This window comes from Ambystoma mexicanum, chromosome 7q, assembly GCF_040938575.1.
Source record: "Ambystoma mexicanum isolate Mex_15411 chromosome 7q, UKY_AmexF1_1, whole genome shotgun sequence".
NCBI lineage: Eukaryota > Metazoa > Chordata > Amphibia > Caudata > Ambystomatidae > Ambystoma > Ambystoma mexicanum.
The window spans coordinates 612675538-612700704 of record NC_090941.1 but is presented as its reverse complement, the minus strand read 5'-3'; the positions used below and the strand labels follow the sequence as shown (position 1 = coordinate 612700704).

At 45.4% G+C, this 25167-nt stretch overlaps 1 protein-coding gene across 6 annotated transcripts in view; it reads left to right on the top strand.

Moving 5' to 3' along the window:
- NBEA (neurobeachin) overlaps positions 1–25167 on the top strand; it is a 2584133-nt gene that overhangs the window by 2543139 nt on the left and 15827 nt on the right. For all 6 annotated transcript variants that reach the window (XM_069640609.1, XM_069640605.1, XM_069640608.1 and 3 more), the window contains one exon: positions 23885–23986. In XM_069640609.1, coding sequence (XP_069496710.1) covers positions 23885–23986 — 102 coding nt within the window. The remainder of the gene's footprint in view (positions 1–23884; positions 23987–25167) is intronic.

The window sequence follows — 25167 nt, the reverse complement described above, 5'->3', positions numbered from 1 at the left end:
ACTGAGACTAAGAAAATATGCTAAAGCTTGTTGAGGCCTCTGCTTGGCCTTTGTTTACTTGGTCGAAGTTAGACTGCAGACCCTTTTCACTTCTGTGCCACCTTCAGCTAATTTGCGCTTAGAGGAGGTCCCACTCTGAGCCTATCAGTAGCAGCGATGGGGACTCGCAGAGTGTACTGCCTTCCTCAGCGGTGGGGACTCAGTGCATGCTGCCTTCTGTGCACTGGCTGCTTCACCCTATCCCCACTAATTATGATGGAACTCCTTACCCTGCTTGCTCTGGAGGGAGGTTGGAAGCTGTGTCAGTTTTCAAAAAGGATCAGAATTTAGAAAACACTGAATTACATAACTGGAAAAAAGGGGGGCATCAAAATATTACACATCAAACAGATCAACAAACACCAAGGATATAACCTGGTGTTGTCCAGGATTGAGGTGTATGACTGGGTGGGAGTTTGTGAATTAGTGGGTTTCTGTGAGTTATTGCCCTTATTTGGTGGTCTTGGCAATGAACCTGGGAGTTGCCTAATCCAGCAAGCAGTGTAGGGCGAGGACGTTCAGTGGGGAATCACAATACTGGGTGGCTCTCACTTCCACTCTCCCAACTCTAAACCACCCAAATGGGCCCAGCTCTATCTTACTCGTTCTAGCCACTGGCATGCTCTGAACCATCCATCCACCTACTGCTCTGACCCTCCTCAGAGCCAGGGAGCGATGGCAGGAGCTCGTTCTGGTGGCCATCTCAGGTAATGGGTCACTGGTCGTTACGAAAGTCAAACAGCTGTGCCTCTGTTCTGGGAATTCCTAGTGTATAGTTCTCCCTTCAGGTTATTTCAAGGAAGAGTGCATGCTGCGTCACAACACCGTTGCCTCCTTCCACCACCAATATGTTGGCTGCCTGCAGGCTGTCTAGGACTGTACAGGAGTGGCACCGGCCATACTGACTGTATGCAGACGCTCCTAGGCCTCTTCCCTCCCCATTGTCCTTGTTTCGTTTTGAAGTCCCCATCGTTTGTAATTAGACGAACTCCTGGTTGTGCAAAGACTTGAGGAGGATAAACTCTGACTGTAAGAAAGCAGCTTGCGTCCTGCTCCCTGCTCAACATCCTGTTTGCTAGTTCCTCGTGGAATGGGTTTAGTGTTGGTGTATAAATGGGCTACTTTTTCGACCAATTTAGGAGTTCTTGATGCTTGGTTGAAACTGCCAGGGTGAAGAGTTGTATGTGTAAATCTTTCTTGTACACCTACGGGTATAAGTATTTCTAGAAACGTTCAATCTATTGTTGCACCTGCAGGAAATCCAACCAAGCGGCTGCATTTGTGTGGACGCTACTCTGGAGTTTTAACTGTAGCCTGTAGCATGTCCTTGCGCCTATGCTGTGCACTCATCTGGCGTCCACCTTAAACGAGTTCCCTGTGGATTCCGTCCGCGGTTTTGCAGGTGTAAAAAAAAAACAAGGGGACTCCATGGGGGGGGGATCCCAGCCTCACTGCTCGCATGAAAATCTGATGTGTGTGGACATGCTTTTTGTTCGGCCTAGAAACACACGGGCACCTCTTGCCATTTTGCAAAACGAGCCCATTACTGAGTACATGAGTGTAATAATTTCTTTGGCGAAGTCTAGCCTCGCGTATGGGAAACCTGCAGGTCCGAAACAGCAAACACCCGATTCTTAGGATGTGGAAGGCCTATTTCGGCAGCGCGAGGATGGCATCAGCATATTTTCGCGCGTTTCATTGGTACTCGTGCATATTTCATGTTTCCTGCGCACACGTGGCAATTACAGGTGCTCCGTGCTGAACGGTGAGACGTCCAGACTCGAGTGGAGAGGCATGTTAAGAGACAGTCTTTTTCTGAGGACCAGCCAGTATTTGGGCGATTATTCAGCTTTGTGTTGGTTCTTTGTGCTTTCACCTGCAGCTGCCCGTGTGTCGTAGCCTTTAACCCGTCGCTGCATCGATCACTCTGGTTGGCGCTGGGGGAGAATGGGGGGCTTGAAGTTGACGGATGGCCGAGGTGCTTGACATCTGTCCTGGGCGCTGCAGTGCAACGCGCGCCGGCCTCCCGTCCCCTCCCTCTCACACTGCTCCTTAAGCCGCAGCCTTCCCTGTGGAATTCATTGCGTATGACTTCCTATAGACTCCACGCTGCAGCCTGTCTTTTATTTCCCCATGTTTCTGTCTTACAAGTAATTACTTTCTGCACTGCAAAGAAAACGTTATTTTTGTTTTAAACTAGGGGTTTGCTTAGTCGACTGGTATTCTGTTTCAATGGCACTTTTAATATGTGTTCGTTTCAGCAATAGTATGTCCAGATAGAAAATGCATTTCAGGTGTAATTTAAAAGAAAAACGATGATCTACGAACATGACCTTGTATAGTAAGGATTGTGCCCGAGTGTACATTTTTGTAATATATCAGTCCTTTACATCCCATTGGTGAATGAGGCCATACTCCTTTTGTGCGTCTATGCAGTTGTAATGAGCATTTCGCGATCTCATGTTCTCTGCTGTGCAAATGTGACCTGGGCATGGGCGTAATTATAGGGGTTGGGGGGGCAGGGGTTTTTGTCCCCCCCCAACTTGTTTCATGCCTTTTTTATCCCACCCATCTTTTGGCAGGAGGGCCAGGGGGCCACATTGTGACCACCCGATACTTGATTTGACTTGATAATGAATGCGTAATTTGAGGTGTGTGCGTGTGAATGTGTCCTTTATACATGTATTGTTAGGAAACTTTAAAAAGCAGATTAAATTGCAGTGCGCTGCTTGTTTTTTTCCCTTCATTGTATGTAATTGGGTCAGTGCATGTTACTGGTGAAGCATCGGTCCTGAGTTTTATAATTAATAGGGAAACAAATTGGTGTTTCCTTGCAGAAAAAAATGTCAAGGGGAGTGCGTTTTCTATATTACACGTTATACACCCTAATCAGGGAAAAAACACGCCTGTGCTTGTTGGCCCTCCTTGAGCAACAGCTGCACTCCATAAAGAAAGTTACTGCAAACGATCAGTTTTACCCACTGAAAACTGGGAACATAATGATAGCTAGGTAAGAGGGGAATGGGGTGCCTCGTGGAAGGAAAGACCAGGGGAAGGTGAGGTAATGGGAGACAGCGCAATGAGAAGCAGGCACGTCTTCAGATGGGTGTGAGGTGAAGCGTTGGAGGGGATACCAGGGGGTAGCGTCAGCAGTGTAGTTAGAAGCAGACAAGGGATGTGAGGTGCCACCCGGGCAGTGTTACCAGGGGGAGGTTAGGTGATGGGAGACAGGCAGCAGCACAGTGAGAAGGCAACAAGTGGGGGCGGGAGAGCTGCCGTGTGGAAGTGGTGAACAGGTGAATATGATGTGATGGGAGAATTGTCCAGGGGGATATGAGGTGCCACGTGGGAGGGGAGACCGGGGGTAAATAGGGAGGTGAGGTGATGGGAGAGGGGCTTCTGGGGGAGGAAGTGAGTCATGGCTAGGGAAGTGTCGGGTATTAAGAGGGTGAGGTGCTGGGTGAAGTGGAAGTTCAAATTTGGAAAGAAGGGGGTCGAGCTGTGATGGGGAGTGGACACATACATATGTAAGGGGATAAGAGAAGGGCCGCGATGAGCAGAAAAGGAAAGCCCAGAGAAAACTAGTGGGCGAGGGTCTAGCAACGCCTCAGGGGTCATTCTGAAGGGGTGGGGGATGATGAGGCTGGTCTAGAGTTAGCAGAGGAGGCCTGCCCATGGTCTAGTGTGGTAGTGGGGCAGGGGTTGGGTGATCAGGGGAATTGCATGGCACAGGAAATGTGAGGTGGCATAGCTGAGTGAGGTGGTGAGTCATGCACAGGGCAAGGCAAGGTGTTGCGTGATAGACACCTCGAGGAGAAACATGCCAGTGCATGGGCGAGGGGGTGGTAAGGTCGGAGACGGCACATTAAGTGATGTACGAGGGTGTGGGCTGACCAGAAAGGGCATGCAGGTTGATGTTGGAGGGTCTGGGTGAAAAGCAGTGAGTCTGTAAATTCATAAGTGTTGTGCATTTAATGTCCCCGCCCCATAAGTATATTACGCCTATTGCAGCACTCTCCCATCCACGCCCCACCCACAAAACACCCCAAATTTGAGTGTTGTCCTTTGGCAGACATGGGATGCGTGTATGTGGGGGGCAGCAGGCGTGTGTGGGAGAATCGTGTGATTTGTGTGTGGGGAGGGTATGGATGTATGTATTCGTTTTAAGATAGCATGAACCTAGCAAGTGGTACAGATCATATACATGTTATGGATAATAACTATAAAAAGGGTGGGGTGGTGCAAGTGGGAGTGCAGGTAGGGCCGGTCCATTTAAAGCACTGGGTGAATGACGATTACCACCTGGTACTGCCCGTTGCCTTGGGCTTTGTCCCAAATTGTACAGTTTTTCTTAAGTTTGTAATCTCCATTGTGATTGTTTCCTGGATCCTAATCAAGGTGCACCTTGATTATGAAAGTAGAGTTCATTGTCTTTCCCCAAGCAGACAGTAGCCAATGGCAAATCAATGCAGTGATATGTTTGCAGCAATGGTTTGTGCGCTTCACAAGTCACCACCCATTTGGTTAATGGAGTCTATGTGGTGCTCCCTTATGTAATAGCACATTTTTTTTCTGATGTGCCCAATGTCAACACAAGAGCACACTGGAATGTTTTGTGTATATAACTATGACGAGCATGCCATACTGTGCCCACACTTAAACACAAAAAGCAAAGAAGTTGCCTCAAATTGTAAATCCAAACGGCCAAACACCCTTTTTACACTGCCGTACCATGATTTTCACTAGCTGCAGGCCAGCACTAATAAGAGCTGCTAATGCCAGCTCTGTTAGATAAAGCATGAGTCTGCTCTTTTGTGCCGAAATTACCCCTGAAGCCTGGGTAATATTGAGGAGGTAGTGGCTGAGGAACTGTGGACCTGTACCATCAGCTTATTACTGATCAGGCTTAATTTTGAAAAAGCTACAAGCCTTTCTGTGCATTGTTTATTTGTTCTCTCTTGTGCATTATCCTGCCCTGTATGTAGATATAATTCCCTATAGATGTTTCTGTATTGGGGTTGGCATGCCTACAATGAGACCTAGTCCCCCCTCCTCTAAAATTCTTCAGAAACAATAAGCAAAAGAGCCCTTGCAACCCATTTGAGTGGCTGATGTTGCAGCCATTTTATTTCCGCATCCAAAAACATATGTTGTCCAAATGAGCATGTATGGTTCATGGTTACAAACATTTTAATGTTAGGGTATTGTGAACCGTGATGTATGTTTCAGAAGACTGGCGTGTCTTTAGAATTTAATTTTAAAGATACCCATCAGTCTTACGAAAGTTATAACCAAGCGCGTCGGCAATGGACTCTTGTCGTGTAGTAGTTTAGTCGTATCCCTGAGTGCAACGTCCGGCCACTCCACCCCGCCCCTTTCTTTTAGTTGTTATGATGCCCCCCCCCCCAATATTTTGAGCAAAGTTACTCCTCTGGACCTGGGAGGGATTTTGACATTCAAGTACAATGGAGTTGAGGTGTCAATTTCTCTGTAAGTGCAGCCGTTTTGACAGCTACTAGCTCTCGCCACATGCACATGGTGTGCCTATGACAGCATATAAGGGAGCTGGGACACAGGAAAAAAAGAACGCAAGCACTGCTGAGCCTAACCTTACACTGGACTGATGGGCCGCTGCAAAACTGAGAAGTGGGCCTCTAGGTAGCAGAGTAGTTGTTATAAACAGGGATGTCGACCTGTAAAATTACTGTGAGGCATGGGGGGGGTCGATCCTTATGGTTCAATATTTACCCCAAGTAACATCATGGGGAGGGGCATCACCGGAAATGCCATTACGTTTTACTTATGCTACTTTGTTTTCCACCAAATGTTACCATTGATGGATGGAAGTATTTTAATTAATCATAACCACTGGTATTGCTATGGACAGCCTTTTATACAGAAAATGTTAGCCTGTCTACGCCATTACAGAGAGACCCAGTCATTTGTAAATATTTTAGGCCTGTCACCAAAGGATAAAGTCCTGCCAAAACTGCTAAAAACTGATAAAAGGTGGAGCATAAGAGGAGCAAAGCAGACCACACGTCCAGGGAGCTAACTCAGCACGGCAGTTCAGGAGGAGGAGAAAAAATGTGCATACCGAGAGGGTGACAAGGAGAGAAGCGACCTTGCCCTTTCCGACCATGGCCCGTGAGACCTTTGCGGAAGGAATCGCAAGACCGCGAACAACAGCAAGCGTGTTTTGCAGCAGATGTCAACGGTACACAGCACCCACCTCCGCTGATAACAAAGCTGGGAGCGACGCTTGTCTCAGTGGTACCAACCTTCACTCCGAGGAGAAAGAAAGCCAAGCAGTTCATCACAGCCAGTGAGTCGAGGGGCGAGTCGATAAGAACCGAACTGTGTTGAACAAAAAGTAGCAAACGGCTAATTGAACTTAGAAAGCATAAAGAGCAATTGTTGTGAACGGGGGAAAACTAGCAACAGAGCAGTCCGGCACCACGTGGGTGCTCACTCTGGAAACTCTGGGCGATTATCCAAGTATTGAAACTACCGTAACCAGAAGGTCTTGGGAAAGGCAAGAAGATGGGTCAAAGTGGTCATAAAGGGGCCTTGTAAAATCCTCTGTACAGTCGAAAGTCTTTGACCGACAGACGATTGTGAAGCCAAGGGGAGTGAATCCAGCATCGTAAGAATTGAATGGAAAAGACAAGATTGGCAAGAGTGAACCCGAAAGAGGGATGCCGTTAAAGTGGGGGCAAAGTCTAAAGTCCCGATACACAGTGTGTTGACGAGAGTGAACCCGAACGAGGGATGTCCACAGTGAACTGTACAAAAAGATATTAAGACTTGTGAAGAACGCCAGAGTGAACCTGAACGAGGGAGGCAAACAGTCCAGAAGGGTCTGAGCCCGAACAAGGGAAATCCAAGGAGTGAACAGTCCTCACCTGAAGATTTGTGAATGCCAATGGGGTCTGAGCCCGAACGAGGGAGATCCAAGGGGTGAGCAACCATCACCCGATGATAAGGCGCAAACAAACTTTTTGTTGAACTTTTGTTTTGATATTTTTAACCCGATAGACTTCGAAAGCAGGAGAACATAACTATCAGAGGTTCTGGTATCATTAAAGATCTTTCTAAAGATCTGCTTCTGGAAGAGGTGGATCCGGAGTTGAAAGACATCACCCAATGTATATGTGAAAAGGAACTCTTTGATCATTATTTGAATACATCAGGCCCACAGCGGAAAGAGACTTTTTGATAGAGTAGACACTGATTGCCCTGATTGCTGAAAGCGGAACTGTTAGCTCGTGCTGAGAAAGCTCCAGTATGTGCTGTGCTCCAAAGTCCACCCTTGTCCTGTGCTAAAAACGTCGGGAAGGGAGACCTCAGGTACTGCATCCTGACTTATCATTTGTGAACACTACCTTCTTAAGAACATTATCCCACACTTGTTTTGTATTTAACGTAAGTATTGGCAATAGGTTTTTCTTAGTATAGTCCCTTTTATTTGACACATTGCCACTGCCTTATTATTATTTGATGGTCGAAGATTTCTCCCATTTTAGATTAAGGTTTAGATTAGGCTTTTTTCCACCCTACCTTTGCAGTTTAATAAACACCCTTGAACTGTGATCACTCGTGTCAGTCTTTACTGTTGCCACCAGGAGCTCCTTACACACCAGACATGATATGGTCTTGGTGGACCTAACCAGTGCATTGCAGCTCGATTCCCCAGAGCAGGGGTATGCAACCTGTGGCTCTCCATATGTTTTTGCTACAACGCCCATGATAAATCACCAGTGAATATGCTAGCTTGCTTGGCTTCATGGTTGATATAGTCTGAAACCTCTGGAGAGCCAAAGGCAGAGGCGTAGACAGGGTAGGGCCTGAGCAGGCAAGGCCCACCCAAAATCTATAAATGCCCACTCAGCAGCACTGTGTGGCCATTTACAGATGCTAATTTCACTGCGGTGGGCCCAACTACATTAGTTTCAGGCCCCTCTTGTTAGACAATCCTGGCTACACCTCTGGTCAAAGGTTGCAGACCCCTATCCTAGAGATGGTAAGCAAGGCACCCACTTCTGAAAATATGCATTTTAGCTTAGAGACAAAGTAAAACCAAAAAGTGATGGAGGGAAGACTTTTGAATCAATCGTAACCAGTGGCATTACTCAGCATAGCCTTCAAATCAGCCTTGGTCCTGCATCAATATGAGCCATCTGGGCCCAACGACTAGCCCACAAGACCAACAAATGGCTGGGGTTGCTTGTATTCCAGAGCAGAGAGAGGTTCTGGCATCATAGCTTGGTCCAGACTGCACCTTTTGGTGGCAGCACAAAGACCCACTTGAATTTGATTGGTCCTTTTGTGTAATGGTAAGGACTACTCGGAACAATAATTGTGGTAGTATTTCTTTCAAAACCTTACATGCAACACGTTTTTATTTTCCTCCACTTTCCCCTCTGGAATAACATTTATAAATAATCTGGAGATGAGGAAAGAGACAGGCTTAGGATTTTTAAAATCTTTTGTCCCTACGTTTCTCCCTTTTCTTTACTTTTACATTCCCTCATTCTGTCCTCCCCCTTTATTTCTCTATTTCTTTTTTTATTATATATTTCTCTTTTTTTATTTTTTCTTATTGTGGAAAATAAATTGTCTAATTTATAAGTTTTATATATGAAAGTTGTGTATCAAATTGTTAAGGTTTCTTGTCTATTATATGTAGATTGTAAACCAAATACAATAAAAAAAACATTTATAATGTGCCAACCTTATTTTTATGACTTTCCTTTAGTAGGTAAAGCCACATAATAGATACATTGGGTGTAATGTATAAGGTACCTAATGGGTTTGATTCACTTTCTGCAGAGGTCTGTGTGCAGCTCCAAGGCATGTGTTTGTATATTGGACGAGTCTGCTAAGTAGCTCATCATTCTGAGGCTGATAACATGAGCGGCATTGAGTTAATTAATGCCTGCCTATCTCAGGGGGTAAGTGGCAAACAGAGAGCTGCCGGCGGGCTCAAGCCCTAAAGAAATGTTTCACAGGCAAAAGTGGGTGCAGTGAGTGTCACCTGCATGTCCTGGATGGTAGGAACGAAATGAGAAAAATTAAATCAGTGTGCGGCAGGTGGCAAGCCTCTGGACTAAGAAAACCTCTTCGGACACCACTTTGCCCCCCCGCCCACCTCAATCACAAACTGGTGACAGGCATAACCCAGGTGAAGGGCTAGTAAAGTGTGGTGTTCTGGATGACTCCTTGCTCGGTCAAAGCTCATGCAACATGTGAAGCGCACCTACCAAACGTTGTAGTAGTGCATTCTTTGTTTCACTTTTCTATTAGGAGAGAACTAAGGGCCAGGAGCGATCATCCATGAGCAAGGAGCAAGCCAATGGACAATGGGATAATTAGGTTTTCAAGGTGCATCAGATGTATGCCAAACAAATAAGTAAGTTGAAGTGCTCACACTCAAATACATGAAAAGGAGGGCCACCTGACTCGGCGTACCTTGCCCTAAGGAAGAACACCCTGACCCTGACGGGGTGCCTATCCCTGGGTTGCGCGTAATGTATCGCCTACTAAAAAGATATAGAGGAGAGTACTGTCCCTCAACCTTCTATACTGGTGGCAGTGTCTGAAAACAGACACGAGTAGTCAAACGGGGACATCTAAAAAGTGGTAGACTTCAGCAGGTTAGGCAGCGTGCAACAAAACTGTATATTAGATCTTGAGGCTGCTAAAATGCATGGATACAACCTGCGAAACAGGTCAACTGCTTATATTCCAACCAGAATGTATAACTTTAATGATTCCCGTAGGTCATTGTGGTTGGAATGTGGAACAGTACTGCTGGAGACACCACTAGAGGGTGCAATAAAACAAACCCAGCCAAAGAGCTGTAGGGCTAAAAAATGGCTCTTGTAAAAAGGTGTAGCTCGCTCTGTGAAGGTGAGTGTGCTACAATTTAGCAATTTTTGAAGAATACAGTCTCTTTAGTTGGTGTGAAAGAGATCACGGGTAGGTCATGAGAGCCCTCATGACCGAAAGAGGTCGACCGGTTTCGATGGCATGGGAGATTCAAACCATCTTCTTCAGGACCGTGACTTGAAATGCAAAACAGGTTTGCCAAATGTTCAGGTAGATGCTGAACAAGGGGATGCTGGTGTCTCCTGTAGGGAGACAGAAGGGACGGGGAAAGAAAAAGAGGGGCAATCAAATAATGATGAAAAACAAGCACCAATAGTGTGCAGACATACAGGTGGTGCTTGTCATGCGTAGAGTAGAGCATGTCTGAGCAACAGAACTACAGAGGTTAGAAGTTTGCAGGAATGGTGGAGGTGCCTGGACACCTGTGTAGGGTCTCAACGCCAAGAGTGAAGGAAAACGGGGACAAGGAGGTGAGGGGGAGGTAGGCCGTGAAAGAACGAGTCTCTCCAGGTGACAGATGAGCTGCTGCCTAGGTAGTGAGGGGCAGCGAGTGTGCTAGTGTGAGAAATAGTGCACTACAGGGCAGGTTGGCCGTGAGCCTCTGTGTGGTCCACAAAAAGGTGGAGCTATCCCAAAATGGTGCAAGTAAAATGGAGGGGGCTGAACCTACCTATTCGCCAAAACCTCTAGGCACAAGGCCTGTCTGGGAGGCGAGGGATGACACTGGTTTGTTTACAGCATCATGCTGGTGAGGAAGGATCGAAAACCTGCACAATCGGGTGATAATATGCCTGAAGGAAAACAAGAAGACCACAAAGTGTGGGTGGAAAAGGCTCAAAAACACATGGCTTTGTGAGTTAGAGTATAAAGCCAAAGTGTCTAGGGGTGTGCCGTACCTTTAGAGCTGCAACTGCTGGGCTCTGTAAAATCCGTGTGCTGTATCGAGCTGATACAGCTCGAGACTGGCGTTCTAAAGAGATAAGGCCCACCGCCTATAAAAAGGAGCGAGCAACGCTCCTGCAAACTTCTAACCGCTGTAGTTCTGTTGCTCAGACATGCTCTACTCTACGCATGACAAGCACCACCTGTATGTCTGCACACTATTGGTGCTTGTTTTTCATCATTATTTGATTGCCCCTCTTTTTATTTCCCCGTCCCTTCTGTCTCCCTACAGGAGACACCAGCATCCCCTTGTTCAGCATCTACCTGAACATTTGGCAAACCTGTTTTGCATTTCAAGTCACGGTCCTGAAGAAGATGGTTTGAATCTCCCATGCCATCGAAACCGGTCGACCTCTTTCGGTCATGAGGGCTCTCATGACCTACCCGTGATCCCTTTCACACCAACTAAAGAGACTGTATTCTTCAAAAATTGCTAAATTGTAGCACACTCACCTTCACAGAGCGAGCTACACCTTTTTACAAGAGCCATTTTTTAGCCCTACATCTCTTTGGCTGGGTTTGTTTTATTGCACCCTCTAGTGGTGTCTCCAGCAGTACTGTTCCACATTCCAACCACAATGACCTACGGGAATCATTAAAGTTATACATTCTGGTTGGAATATAAGCAGTTGACCTGTTTCGCAGGTTGTATCCATGCATTTTAGCAGCCTCAAGATCTAATATACAGTTTTGTTGCACGCTGCCTAACCTGCTGAAGTCTACCACTTTTTAGATGTCCCCGTTTGACTACTCGTGTCTGTTTTCAGACACTGCCACCAGTATAGAAGGTTGAGGGACAGTACTCTCCTCTATATCTTTTTAGTAGGCGATACATTACGCGCAACCCAGGGATAGGCACCCCGTCAGGGTCAGGGTGTTCTTCCTTAGGGCAAGGTACGCCGAGTCAGGTGGCCCTCCTTTTCATGTATTTGAGTGTGAGCACTTCAACTTACTTATTTGTTTGGCATACATCTGATGCACCTTGAAAACCTTTTTTCCTATAAAACCGTTGTTTTTGTGTTACCCTATGTGATTTTGTTAACGGTTAAAAGGACAAACACGGTTGTACCGTGCACCCTAGCTTCATAAGCTCTCCCTGTTGTTTCTGGATTTACTTCGCGCAACTGACCCCAGTTGCTGGGATAGATTGATTCTACCCACGCACGAGATAGGACTCTCCTCCCTCTTGCCATCTGCTCACAGTAATTTTGTGTTTGTTCTCTCCACGCCATCCCCTCTTTCACTTCCCCTGCCCCCCCTTCCTGTTCCCCCACCCTGGCAAATGGCCGACGGCCACTATCTAGCCTTCGCAGAAGAATTGGTAGATGGCATTTTAGCCAACCCTTCTCTTCTGGGACTAGATCTCACAACGCAGAACATCACCAACAATGATGAATGGAACGACATTGAAATCCTTAAAAAGAAAATCATCCGCACCGAATTACACGGTGCACTCATGACTGAATACTTGAGGGCCCATGCTGCACCTAATGGCCTCATCATACGTATCGAACCGCGCATCTTCTTAGATAATCTCAAATTCAGGAAAGATTGGTCTTTCATAGCTAATAAATGTACCAGAGACTGGCTTATACTCATCATCAACACTGCCAAAACAGTCGCAGATCAACTACTGACTGAACTGAATGAAAAAAGCGAGGCACTTAGAACCAAAATCGCTGCGGACACCTATTCGGCCAAACTCATTCTCCTAGAAACCACATTGAAAGAGTTTAAAAAAAACAACCTGAATAGGAAGATTATTAAATTAAAGAAGGACCTTGCAGCTTTTACGCATGTAAAAGTCTACCCATATGTAGCAGAAGAGTATTTTACTGAGGAAGCTAAACAAGCTCGACGAGACGCTGCACAACTCCGGTTCCAAAATCTCCAAAGGTCTAATTCCAACAGATCTTGGAATAGCTCGAGTAGCAACTCCAGCACTAGCTCTAACCTCAACAGATGGCAGAACAAGAGAGTACAGTTCAACAGCTCCAACCAGGGCACTCCCCCTGCGGTTCCTTTTTTAGGACAGCGCGGGAGAGGCCAGAACCGCACACGGTGGCAGAACCACCCCCCGCCAACAGTAGTTACACGGAGTCGGGGACAGGGAGCTATACCTCCACTCCTCCCTCACTTATCGTGAACCTATCCGCCCATATCCTTACCAGACCCGAACAAGAGATTTTACAAAAAGGCTTAGCTTTCATCCCTACACCCCGCTACGACCCGTTCCAGACCAGGGTAGAAGTTACTCAATTGATGCGTAAGATACGACTGAGTCAGTATTTTGTTAACCATACCTATGAAGACAAAGATGTGACGGGCCTACGCCCTCCATCACAGTACTTCCCACCGCATTGTGCAAACACCGCAGAATCAGTTACTTTTGAACAGGCATTGCTCAAAAAGATCTCCGAATTTGAATCCAACATTCCATTTATCCATAATAACTGCACCAAACCCCAACTGCTTGCTCTAACAGACTTAGCCAACAATCCAGACATCGTGATAAAACCAGCTGACAAAGGGGGTGCCATTGTCATTATGGATACCACCAAATACATCACAATGGTCACCAACCTACTTGATGACCCTAACAGCTATTGTATTCTACCGAGAGACCCCACTCCATGTTTGCAGGCTCTGATAGCACCTATCATCTATGAGGCAGAAGCTGAGGGACACATCAGCGCTCGGGAAGCTGCTTTTCTGTCCCCTCCCCACCCCCGGATCCCTGCCATGTATGCTCTTCCAAAAATTCATAAAGGGCTTACTCCCCCACCAGGCCGTCCCATTGTTTCAGGAATTAGTTCTGTTCTGGAACCCCTTTCACAATATGTGGACTTCTTTATCAAAGATCAAGTCCCTAAAATGACTAGCTATGTGAAAGACTCCACAAATATGCTGATTCTTTTAGACACCATCACATACGATCCAGAAACAGAATGGCTAGTCACCATTGATATAGAATCCCTCTACACCCGGATACCGCAGTAGGAAACACTGCATATGCTCAGCAGGTTGTTACACTCAGGTATGGACCTCCATGGAGTCCCGCCTAATTTTATCTTATCTCTCGCAGAAATAGCACTGACCAAGAACTTTTTTCTCTTTGAAGACACATTTTACCAACAGATCTCAGGAACTGTGATGGGGCAACCTTTGCCCCCAGCCTCGCCAATCTATATGTTGATTCATTCGAACGCCAACACATCTACCCAGAGACTAATCCGTATCTCACACACCTAATTATATGGCGGCGATATATCGATGACATTTTTGTGATATTTCGAGGCTTAGAACACGAGATAGAGGCCTTCCACATCTGGCTCAATTCCCTCAATCCACACCTCAAGTTTTTGTTGGAGAGACATAGATCCAAAACCCACTTCCTTGATCTTGCCATCTCAGCAGTTAGTGGGAACCTTCACTCGAGCGTCTACAAGAAATCTACAGACAGAAACGCCCTGCTCTGTTACTCAAGCTACCACCCCAAGGCACTCAGAGATAATCTCCCCTTTGGACAGTTCTTACGTTATCGGAGGCTGTGTACACAGACTCCGGACTACACCAGACAATCTAAACAACTGCAAATACAACTGGCCGAGAGAGGTTACCCCAGGAGGATCATCAAGGACACCTGTAAGAGAGCTAGGAACATTCCACGTTCTATTACCTTACAATAACATACTAAACCACGTGAGTCCAACACTTTCACAGCAGTATTCAGTTTCTCACCTCTGCTGAATAAAATTAAGCGAGAAGTTAAAAGACTTTGGCCCATTCTAAATACAGGCGAATCTACCATCCCTGTCCCACGGTTTGCCCTCAAGAGACGTTGCAACGTGAGAGACAAGGTTGTTAAAACCCTCACACCGGGTCCACCCCGGGATGTACTCACGCAGGGGACCCTTTGGAATACACCATCCATCAAAGGCCATGCACCCTGTGGCAATTGCTCCATGTGCGCTCAGACCTCTAGAACCACGCAGATAGAAATAGGTTGGAAAACACCATGGACACAGAACACATTCACCAATTGCAACACCAAGGGCGTCATTTATATGATCACTTGCCCATGCAACCTGAGGTACATTGGAATGACCATTAGGCTAGTTCGAACCCGCATGACCGAACATAAATCATGCATAAGAACGAACAAACTCACTGCACCACTGGTGACTCATTTTACATCTAAAGGACATACTGCGGACCAATTCAAATGGACCATCATTGAAAAAGTCACACCGCCTCGTAGAGGCGGCAACTACTACAATATACTTTTCAAGAAAGAACACATGTGGATTTATAGACTCAAGACCTATTCAGAAGGTCTGAATGAACAAATCCAGTGGCACGAACTAGCAGTGTTGTCCTGAATCACCTATCCCACGCACAGCAACAGTGCTCCTTTGTTTCTAACCTTACTCCTCTAGACATACCATGAGTCCTATGAGGTATACCCTCCTCATACTGCCCGGGGCTCATGAGCAATTTTGACCATCCCATCCGGTCTTTTGTCCCCTTTCCCCTTTCCCCTCAACCACACCCCTCTTCCCCCCCCTGTCACATAGTCCCTTTTTTCCCCCCTCCCCCCCCCCCCTTTTTTTCTTGAGTCCTTCTGGTGCCAATCGTTGACCTTCATTTTTCCTCTTTTTTCCCCCCTCCCCCCTTTCTTTGCACTTTCCCTTCCACCTCTCCCCCCCCCTTTGCTCCCCCCTCCCCTTCCCCCCTCCCATCGAGTCTTTGCCACATGAGATCGGGCTTCAGCGTCCGATCCTTCGTAACCCAAGCGCGCTCTGCCACTCTTTCGAGAGGCGTTTGGGCTTCTTTTGCTGGCTCCGAACGCTCGAGGCGTTTCCCTGGAGCCAGCTGCGTCACGTCGACGCCGCCGCCGCCTAAACAAGCGCAAGCGCGTTGCTCGCTCCTTTTTATAGGCGGTGGGCCTTATCTCTTTAGAACGCCAGTCTCGAGCTGTATCAGCTCGATACAGCACACGGATTTTACGGAGCCCAGCAGTTGCAGCTCTAAAGGTACGGCACACCCCTAGACACTTTGGCTTTATACTCTAACTCACAAAGCCATGTGTTTTTGAGCCTTTTCCACCCACACTTTGTGGTCTTCTTGTTTTCCTTCAGGCATATTATCACCCGATTGTGCAGGTTTTCAATCCTTCCTCACCAGCATGATGCTGTAAACAAACCAGTGTCATCCCTCGCCTCCCAGACAGGCCTTGTGCCTAGAGGTTTTGGCGAATAGGTAGGTTCAGCCCCCTCCATTTTACTTGCACCATTTTGGGATAGCTCCACCTTTTTGTGGACCACACAGAGGCTCACGGCCTACCTGCCCTGTAGTGCACTATTTCTCACACTAGCACACTCGCTGCCCCTCACTACCTAGGCAGCAGCTCATCTGTCACCTGGAGAGACTCGTTCTTTCATGGCCTACCTCCCCCTCACCTCCTTGTCCCCGTTTTCCTTCACTCTTGGCGTTGAGACCCTACACAGGTGTCCAGGCACCTCCACCATTCCTGCAAACTTCTAACCGCTGTAGTTCTGTTGCTCAGACATGCTCTACTCTACGCATGACAAGCACCACCTGTATGTCTGCACACTATTGGTGCTTGTTTTTCATCATTATTTGATTGCCCCTCTTTTTCTTTCCCCGTCCCTTCTGTCTCCCTACAGGAGACACCAGCATCCCCTTGTTCAGCATCTACCTGAACATTTGGCAAACCTGTTTTGCATTTCAAGTCACGGTCCTGAAGAAGATGGTTTGAATCTCCCATGCCATCGAAACCGGTCGACCTCTTTCGGTCATGAGGGCTCTCATGACCTACCCGTGATCTCTTTCACACCAACTAAAGAGACTGTATTCTTCAAAAATTGCTAAATTGTAGCACACTCACCTTCACAGAGCGAGCTACACCTTTTTACAAGAGCCATTTTTTAGCCCTACAGCTCTTTGGCTGGGTTTGTTTTATTGCACCCTCTAGTGGTGTCTCCAGCAGTACTGTTCCACATTCCAACCACAATGACCTACGGGAATCATTAAAGTTATACATTCTGGTTGGAATATAAGCAGTTGACCTGTTTCGCAGGTTGTATCCATGCATTTTAGCAGCCTCAAGATCTAATATACAGTTTTGTTGCACGCTGCCTAACCTGCTGAAGTCTACCACTTTTTAGATGTCCCCGTTTGACTACTCGTGTCTGTTTTCAGACACTGCCACCAGTATAGAAGGTTGAGGGACAGTACTCTCCTCTATATCTTTTTAGTAGGCGATACATTACGCGCAACCCAGGGATAGGCACCCCGTCAGGGTCAGGGTGTTCTTCCTTAGGGCAAGGTACGCCGAGTCAGGTGGCCCTCCTTTTCATGTATTTGAGTGTGAGCACTTCAACTTACTTATTTGTTTGGCATACATCTGATGCACCTTGAAAACCTTTTTTCCTATAAAACCGTTGTTTTTGTGTTACCCTATGTGATTTTGTTAACGGTTAAAAGGACAAACACGGTTGTACCGTGCACCCTAGCTTCATAAGCTCTCCCTGTTGTTTCTGGAAACAATGGGATAATTAGGCATGTGAGGTGTACTATATCAAATATTATTTATGGAACAAACACCGTCTAGTAAGCCAGCCATGTTTGAGTGAGGAATTTGCTTTTTCTTTTTTTTTTACCAACTTGTGTGAGGAATTTTGTGTGGTGCACACTTGGCATAAAACATGATTATTTTGAGACCAGGCCAAATTTATCAGTCTAAAATAATACCATCTATTAGGTATGTTGATTAGCCCAGGATCACATAGATGGGCCAGTGGGAAAGCCTGGGTGTGAGCCCAGGTGTTCTGGTTGTGCAGTTTGTAATCTTGTAGGCTTCAGACTACACATTCTCTTAGTGCAGGTTTAGTTTTTCATCAACATGCAATGTTGGCGGGCATAGTTTTGGGTGCCAAGGTGCCAAGGTCTAGATTTTCTGTGTTTGGTAGAGAGGGTATAATGTTACAGTGCAACTTTGACTGAGCTGGAAGTGACATCGCAGTAAATAGCCCACTATGAATGTAGCACAACTACTCAAATACAATATGATGGGGGCCTAAAAGTCAGGACTGGAAGAGCATATCACACTTGACAACAACTCAATCTGCCTTTAATATCTCTTTTGATATACACGGCGGGTGATGAACATCACATGCTCATAGTCATTGTGTGGTACAGTCATGCATTTAACTGTTAAGCATGATGTGAGCATAAAAAAGGAAATATACAGTAAGTTACGGAAATGTAGACCTCCGTTGTTTTCTTTAATTGGATAGATCATATCAATTGTTCAAATGCACTGGGACGGTACATATCGCTTTGACTGTGTCCATCAACAGCCAAAGGAACTCCTTTACATCGAGGGGGTGATGTGTATATATATATATATATATATATATGTGTGTTCTCTCAGACCCAGTAAACGATAGGAGGTGTAATTCCTTACATTTTATTGTTTTTGTCTTTTTGGGAGCAGTGTAATTTCGTTGAGATGATCATACCTCTTGACTGATACAAGATATACTAATTCGGAAGATATTCATGAATACTTTTGGGATAGGGGGGAGACTTCTAGAATACCTCTGCGGCACTTCAATCAAGAGGCGTCCACAAATTGTCGGCTCGTTTTAACCTTTTCAGACTGATAGAAGAGATTTCAGTCCAGAGTCTTCCTCTCCAAATGCACCAGTGCAGATGGACTACTGATTCAAGTACCACGCTGAGGAGAGGTGAAACAATGCTAGTGCTTATAAGTCGACTCTCCATTCTTTATCTGGATTTGGTGGAAACGAAGACTGGAAATCATAAAACGAGGCAATATTAATACGGATTTAGTATGTAGTATTTATGTATGCTGAATTACACGAGGGCTTTAAATGGCCCCAGACCAGGGAAAGTTACCAGAGCCCTCTAGGACTGTTCCCTGCTGCATCAGGTTTTCCAGGCAAGATTCTGCAAAGTTAGTTGTAGTCCAAACATCTCCTTGTGCCTACATGTTCCTGCCGAGGTGCTTGCCCTCTATCTGCTGATCAGCAATCAAGCCGGTAATGAGGGGTCCACACAGCACACCTTAAAGAAGAAAACACAATCAAGGTGCCAGTGAGCGTTTTACTGCTGACTAACGCTCAGTTCAAAACCATTTGCTTTGGACTAGTTTTCAGAGACATAGCAAGTCCTTTCTTCATGCCTGCATATTTTAAATATAAAGTGGTGCATTCCTTTTTCCCGCAGCAGCTCTGGGATTACCTTTAAGCACAGCAAACATACGACTTTGCTGTTTTTGCAGGAGCATTCGCTACTTTCATATCACTTGCACAGCCATTGTTTCTGTATCTTTCAGCAAAGGATATCCCTTTCTCTATCACCCTTCGATCTAGGCCCTTCTGACGAGCTTCTCTGTTCCCCTTTTCTGCCTATGGAAATGTTGTCGCAGAGGATGTTGAATTTGGAACTTGTGGACCAATCCACGTTACCAAAATTGTCTGACCTTGCACACACAATCTTCCTGCTCTGGGCTTCAATCGACTTATTTGGAAAGGTTGTGAGTGCATATTGCTTTATAAGAGCGTGTGACCTGTGAGGGCAGTTTTTAGTTCTTAAAGGAGTACTGAAATTCACCAGTAAGTGCTTATCAGAACCTTGGGTATACTGAACGTGCAAGGGCAAGAGTTCTAAACTCTGAACAGACTACATAGTTGTTGCTGCTCAGATCATGAAGTTTTACAAAGTACTGAAGAATTATTATTAAATGACAGCCACACACATTCCATGCCGCTTAATAGACCGCAACCTATTCCATCGCAACACCACAAAGCAGACTTTACAGGAGGAAGATAGTACTCAGTGTTGAGTGGGAATTATCCCACATCCATTAAATCTGTGTCGACTGTACCCTGTTTTGTCTTCAGCCACTGTTTCCCTCTCAGGCAGGTGATCCGTTCTGAAATGAAACTTTGTTGTAGAATGTTACACTGCTCCACATATTCATAGAAGCAACACATCTCTTCAAGAATTGCAAATATTTTGCTGTGCAGTGCAAAAGCTGGGTCCTCAGTCAGATACCATATTCACACACACAGAATTGCTTCTGCAACTTGTCTATTAGATTGTTTTTCATTCTTTTATTGATCAGTTGGGGTTGGTTTTTTGGTTAATAAACTTTGGGTGGCCTTAGAGAACCTTCCAATGAGATTGCGTAGCTTGTAGTCATGCGAGTGAGCAAGGGCGTGATGGGAGAGATAGAGAGGAAGGGTCAGGGCAATAATAGACCTATCACGAATTGACAGGAACCAAAACGCATTTTGTCTCCTGAGGCAGATGGGAAAGGCCTGTTTATTTCGTGTGTTCCTTAATGCTGGTTTTCAGCTTATTGCAAATCACATCTTAGGTTTGGCAGATGAAGCAACAGAGGCCCAGAGAGCGATAAACCGAATTGCCAAAGATCACACACTTTTGGCGATGGGGGAAGCTATGAAATAACTCTGTTTGCGTAATGAGCTCTACATTCAAAAACCACAGCTCAGGAGTACACACAAATTATTGATAAGCAAGTTGGTAGGACCTTCTGTACTGCCATATACAGTAAATCAAGACATATGTGGATCCAGACAATATTGTCTTAACTTTTGTCACGGAGCGACAGGAGCCCTACAGCACTCCAATTACGAGCAGAGAGACACTAAGGCCCATCAAAAACTCCCTTCTACAAGAACGGAAGTCTCAGGCATAGGACAAAGTTTACGGTCTTTATTATCTAACAAAATGACCGGGATCACACTAGAAAAACATGAATTCTCCAGGGTTTTCATCTTCTGAGCGTGTCTCACTCGGTTTTGTCCAGGTGTGACATCACAAAACCAAGTCCCGTCCCGAAACCGGGTGTTCACATTGGTCTGTTTAGGCGAACTATGTATGTATCCTATAAGGGTTAATTCTACTATTGGATAGCCATATCTGGCTGCTCCTCCTCAGACCACCTCTACATGCATCTATCTACAATGTTGCAGGGTCGCAGAGGGACCATTGGCTCCTGCAACCTATTATATCTTCACATGAAAGGCGACTTTGGATTGGGCAGAATGTGTCCTCCCAGCCCTGGGACCCTGGACAGTTACCAGGCTGAGTTTACCTTCTCAAGGCAATGAGAATGAACATGGAGAGGTTGTGTGTTCCCTAATTTTGCCATCTCTGATCACCTAAGCCTGGGAGAGTGCATTCAGTTAGCAGTTTGTGAGCAACACTTGTATCTTTACACTTCTGATGTGGTGGGAACATCTTCTCTCTGTCTACCTCCGTCTTGCTCTCTTGGGTCACGTGTGTTGAGACCACGAAATTGAGCTCTTGCCTGTAATTATGAGAATTTTAGCCTGCATTTCTAGTATGTGAATTATTGTCTTGGTAACCATGAACTTTCCCATCTCCACTCGTCCTTGGCTGGGTGCAACGTTCCGCTTGCCGCTGGCTGCAGTGATTGTGCTAGCCTTTCCATGTACTCGAGGCCTGTCTCCCCTTCCTCATTCAGTTCAGTAGACCTATAGCTTCCATACTGGTCCTTATTGCTTTTCCATGTTGGTGGCAGCCAAGTATGTGCAAGCTTGATAGATGTATACTTTGGCGTCTTGCAGTTCAGCTTTGGTGAAGAATGTAGATATATATAGAGATATGTATGTAAATCTGTCATGTACCGGTGTGAGTCATAAGCATGTTTTACATGTCTCTATGCAACAAACTAATGCGTGTTTGTGTAACTTTGTGAAGCGATGGCTATGTATTTCATGCCTAAGATTGGCTATGTTGTGATGTCAGTGATGATGTAATTGATTTCTTGATTTGCAGTCAGTCGACTTGTTCGATTGATAGCATCGCCATCTCCTCCAGATCATCTATTGGGTATGGCCTGAATGGCTGTCTCAGAGAGTAACATTTCTCACATCAGCGTTACATCAATGTTGGCGGTGAAGGGCCGAAGAGTGAGGCGCATCTGTCGTGTCTCTGTCTTCATGCTGAGAGTCATGTGGGGATCATGAGGGCTATACCTGGTCCTCTATCTTCACTTTATTGAGGTGTAAATGCAAACATTATTTTGGCTCCTATAAATTACCTAGATGGTGATAATCATTTTGCATCTGTCCAATAATGTTTATAATGTGATACTGACTAGTACATTTAATTTTGGATGTTCGCTGATGATAATTGTTTGTAGTATTAGTGGGGTCTAGCACATTTTCTGGTTTTCTGGATTTCAGCCGTTTATTAAATCTTTCTCTTATACTAGAGTGAACTGCTGATTTCACACACGGACATTTTAAACACAATTTACTGTGAATTTTCGAAGGATTTCCCTCTTTGAAGTGTCAGTCTTTTGCTTCATTGCACAGGACTTTACTATGAAGCCAACTTAACAACATTGGTTGCTTTGTTGACCATTGTTAGCCCCCTTTATCAATAAGGTGAAGACCTACCACCTACCATTTGTTTAGGTTGAACTTCCAATCCACTTTATTATTTTTAAAAAAGCATTTTTGGGAATACTGTTTTCAGTAGTGTGTTGTGAATACTAAGCAAGACCCAGATTTCTCCTATGAAGCTTTTCAGAGAAGCTAAACATAAGCCCGATACATTTTACTTTGTGTGCTGTGTCTAGCTACAACACTTTAACATGCTCTAAATTCTTTCCCCACCAAAAAAGTCCCACAATCCGGAGACAGGAGAGATTCAATGATAATTTCCCAAAAGTATTAGTCAAGCGACTGTAGAAAAGGTGGTAAACCAATGAAAAGATGTATTTATTGGGTGCTTTATATATTCGGCAGAATTAATTAAATATTTAGTTTCAGACAGATGTGATGTCGTAGAGACCGCACAAATATTGTATTCATTCGTAGTATTGGATACTTGGGCAAATGTGTGTAGGTTCCCTTACAGTGAGATGACAGAGTAATACGTAATATATGTGCTCCCGAGGAGAATGAACAAACTAACAGTTTGGCAAAGCCACTTCCATACAGTAATGGGATCAATTCCACATAGGATCATTTACAATTATAATTATATAACCTACCCGAAGAAGGTAAGAAGAATGAAGACACTGCTGAAACAGTTTGTACGACTAGTCTAAGATAGGTGCCCTGTTGGGGATTTCTATCTTCTTTGGAATGCCACAATGATGCCTTCTCACTACATGCCAATTTTTCCCAAGTACTCCTTGAGCATTGAACCCAGGAGTAGTTTCACATATTGAGTAGAGAATGTTAAAGGAGTGACTTTTATATAGCAGAGTTGAAAGCTATTTCATTTATTATCAATAAATTGTGTATTTTTGTAAGTTTTTATATTGTAATGGTGTTTTCTCTGGAGTAGATGGTAATGGAAAGTTGAGTCTGGCACTTTTGATTATGATTAGCATTGTATAAAGGGTTACGGGCCTCAACTATTTAGAAACTCCCCGCCCGCCTGTTCAGAGCATGTGTCACATCCAGGATTGCTGCCTGCCCAACTGGCATGACCTCACCCTGCCTCCAACCAAAAATCAAGCTCTATGAACCGCTTCTATCCACCTCAAGTCAACCCCCAGGCAATGTTCAGCTGAAGCCCCGTCCCTCTCGAGCAAACAATTGTCAACATCCACTGCAACGTCTTCTCATCACATTCAGGAAATGTCTGAAGACTTAAATGCTGCGCTACCCTCTCCTAGTTAGCTAATCTGACCCGCCCACCTCGCAGACCATGGATATTTGTACCCTCCCAAATATCATCCTCACCTATAAAAATTGCTCAGGCTATGACGCCTGTCCCCTTTTAAATCTTCTGAATCCTAGGTTTGGCAGTAATAAGGACCTTCCGACAATTAAGTTCATGGTGTCTCTTTTTACTAATGAAGTTCGTATTTTAAAAGTTTATTTGCTGCAAGTATAATTTAAGGAAAAATACCCAAGATGTTTTAGAAATTGTCCTCTGTCTTTTGCAGGTGATTATCCAGCCCCACGTGCTGTCCTCACTGGTCATGACCGCGAGGTGGTCTGTGTATCCGTCTGTGCGGAGCTGGGTCTTGTTATCAGTGGAGCTAAAGGTCAGTTATTGTTTTGCACTTACATCTGTTGACCTTTTTTTTTGTCCCACAGGCGTGCTCTCCTTTTGAACAATTTGATAATATAATCCGTTATAGTTGGTTAAAAAAAACCTGCTATGTGACAACATAATGGTATGCAAAAAATAATTAAACTGCTTGTGTTCTGTTTACGCCACGAGCAGCTTCTCAGAGAGCTGTCTTCTATAGGGCAGAAACCAAGGTGTAAATGAAATGTCTGAGGGCAGGTAGAGTTAAGTAAACAAGCAAAGCGCATCCAGGTGAACAGTTCCGTTAAATAGAAAATCTGTTATCAGGCAGACATCACACCACCGTTTTTAGCCCGTCTGCGCCATTGGAAAAGGGGTCCAGCCATATGCAAATCAGTCGGGTACTGCCACCAATGGTAGCAGCCCAGCCCGAATTGCTAGGCCAGGTCCGCTATGCACAAAAGCACAAGCAACCCCAGACATTTTTCGGCCTTGTCGGGCCTCATCAGTGAGGTGCAGCTTGTTTTCTTATGGTGCAGTGAGCAAGGGACCCACTCCACATCTGGACATACCCTCTCTCACAAAGCTGTAACCAAAAAAGTGATGGGTGGAAGGTTTTGAATAAATCTGGACCACTGGCACTACTCAGGCAGACATCAACAACATAGTGCAGAAGATCTAAAGACGTGTCAGATGAGCGGCAGGACTCAGAGTTACTAGAGGCGGGTCAAGAATGTAACACAAAACCAGGCCTAGTTGGTAGGCATTTTCAAATGGGGGATGCGTGTCCGTGGAACTGCCGCCCGACTTTCACATTTGGGTTCTGCTGCTGGGAAATGTTTCTCATTGGATGTTCCACGTTGCTGCTTGCACTGAAACTCAGCTGCAAGATGCCACAATAATAGAGACCAGAGTCACGTGACTCTAACAAGCACATGCATAGAAACAGAGCTCAGTATGACACCTAAAGCCAAAGCAAAGAGAACACGTGTGTATGTAGACTGAATGACATAACTAACAACCAAGTCAAAAGGGTGCATGAGTAACAGATATGGAATACCTGGCCCCTTACGTGAAATGAGTACCCACAAGACAATACTTTGTGCACACACTCCTTCCCATGTTTGCCGTTGTATTGTGCAGTACTGGCTACTTAACCCTGATCCCTCAAACATTGTAGGAGCGTGCCAAATC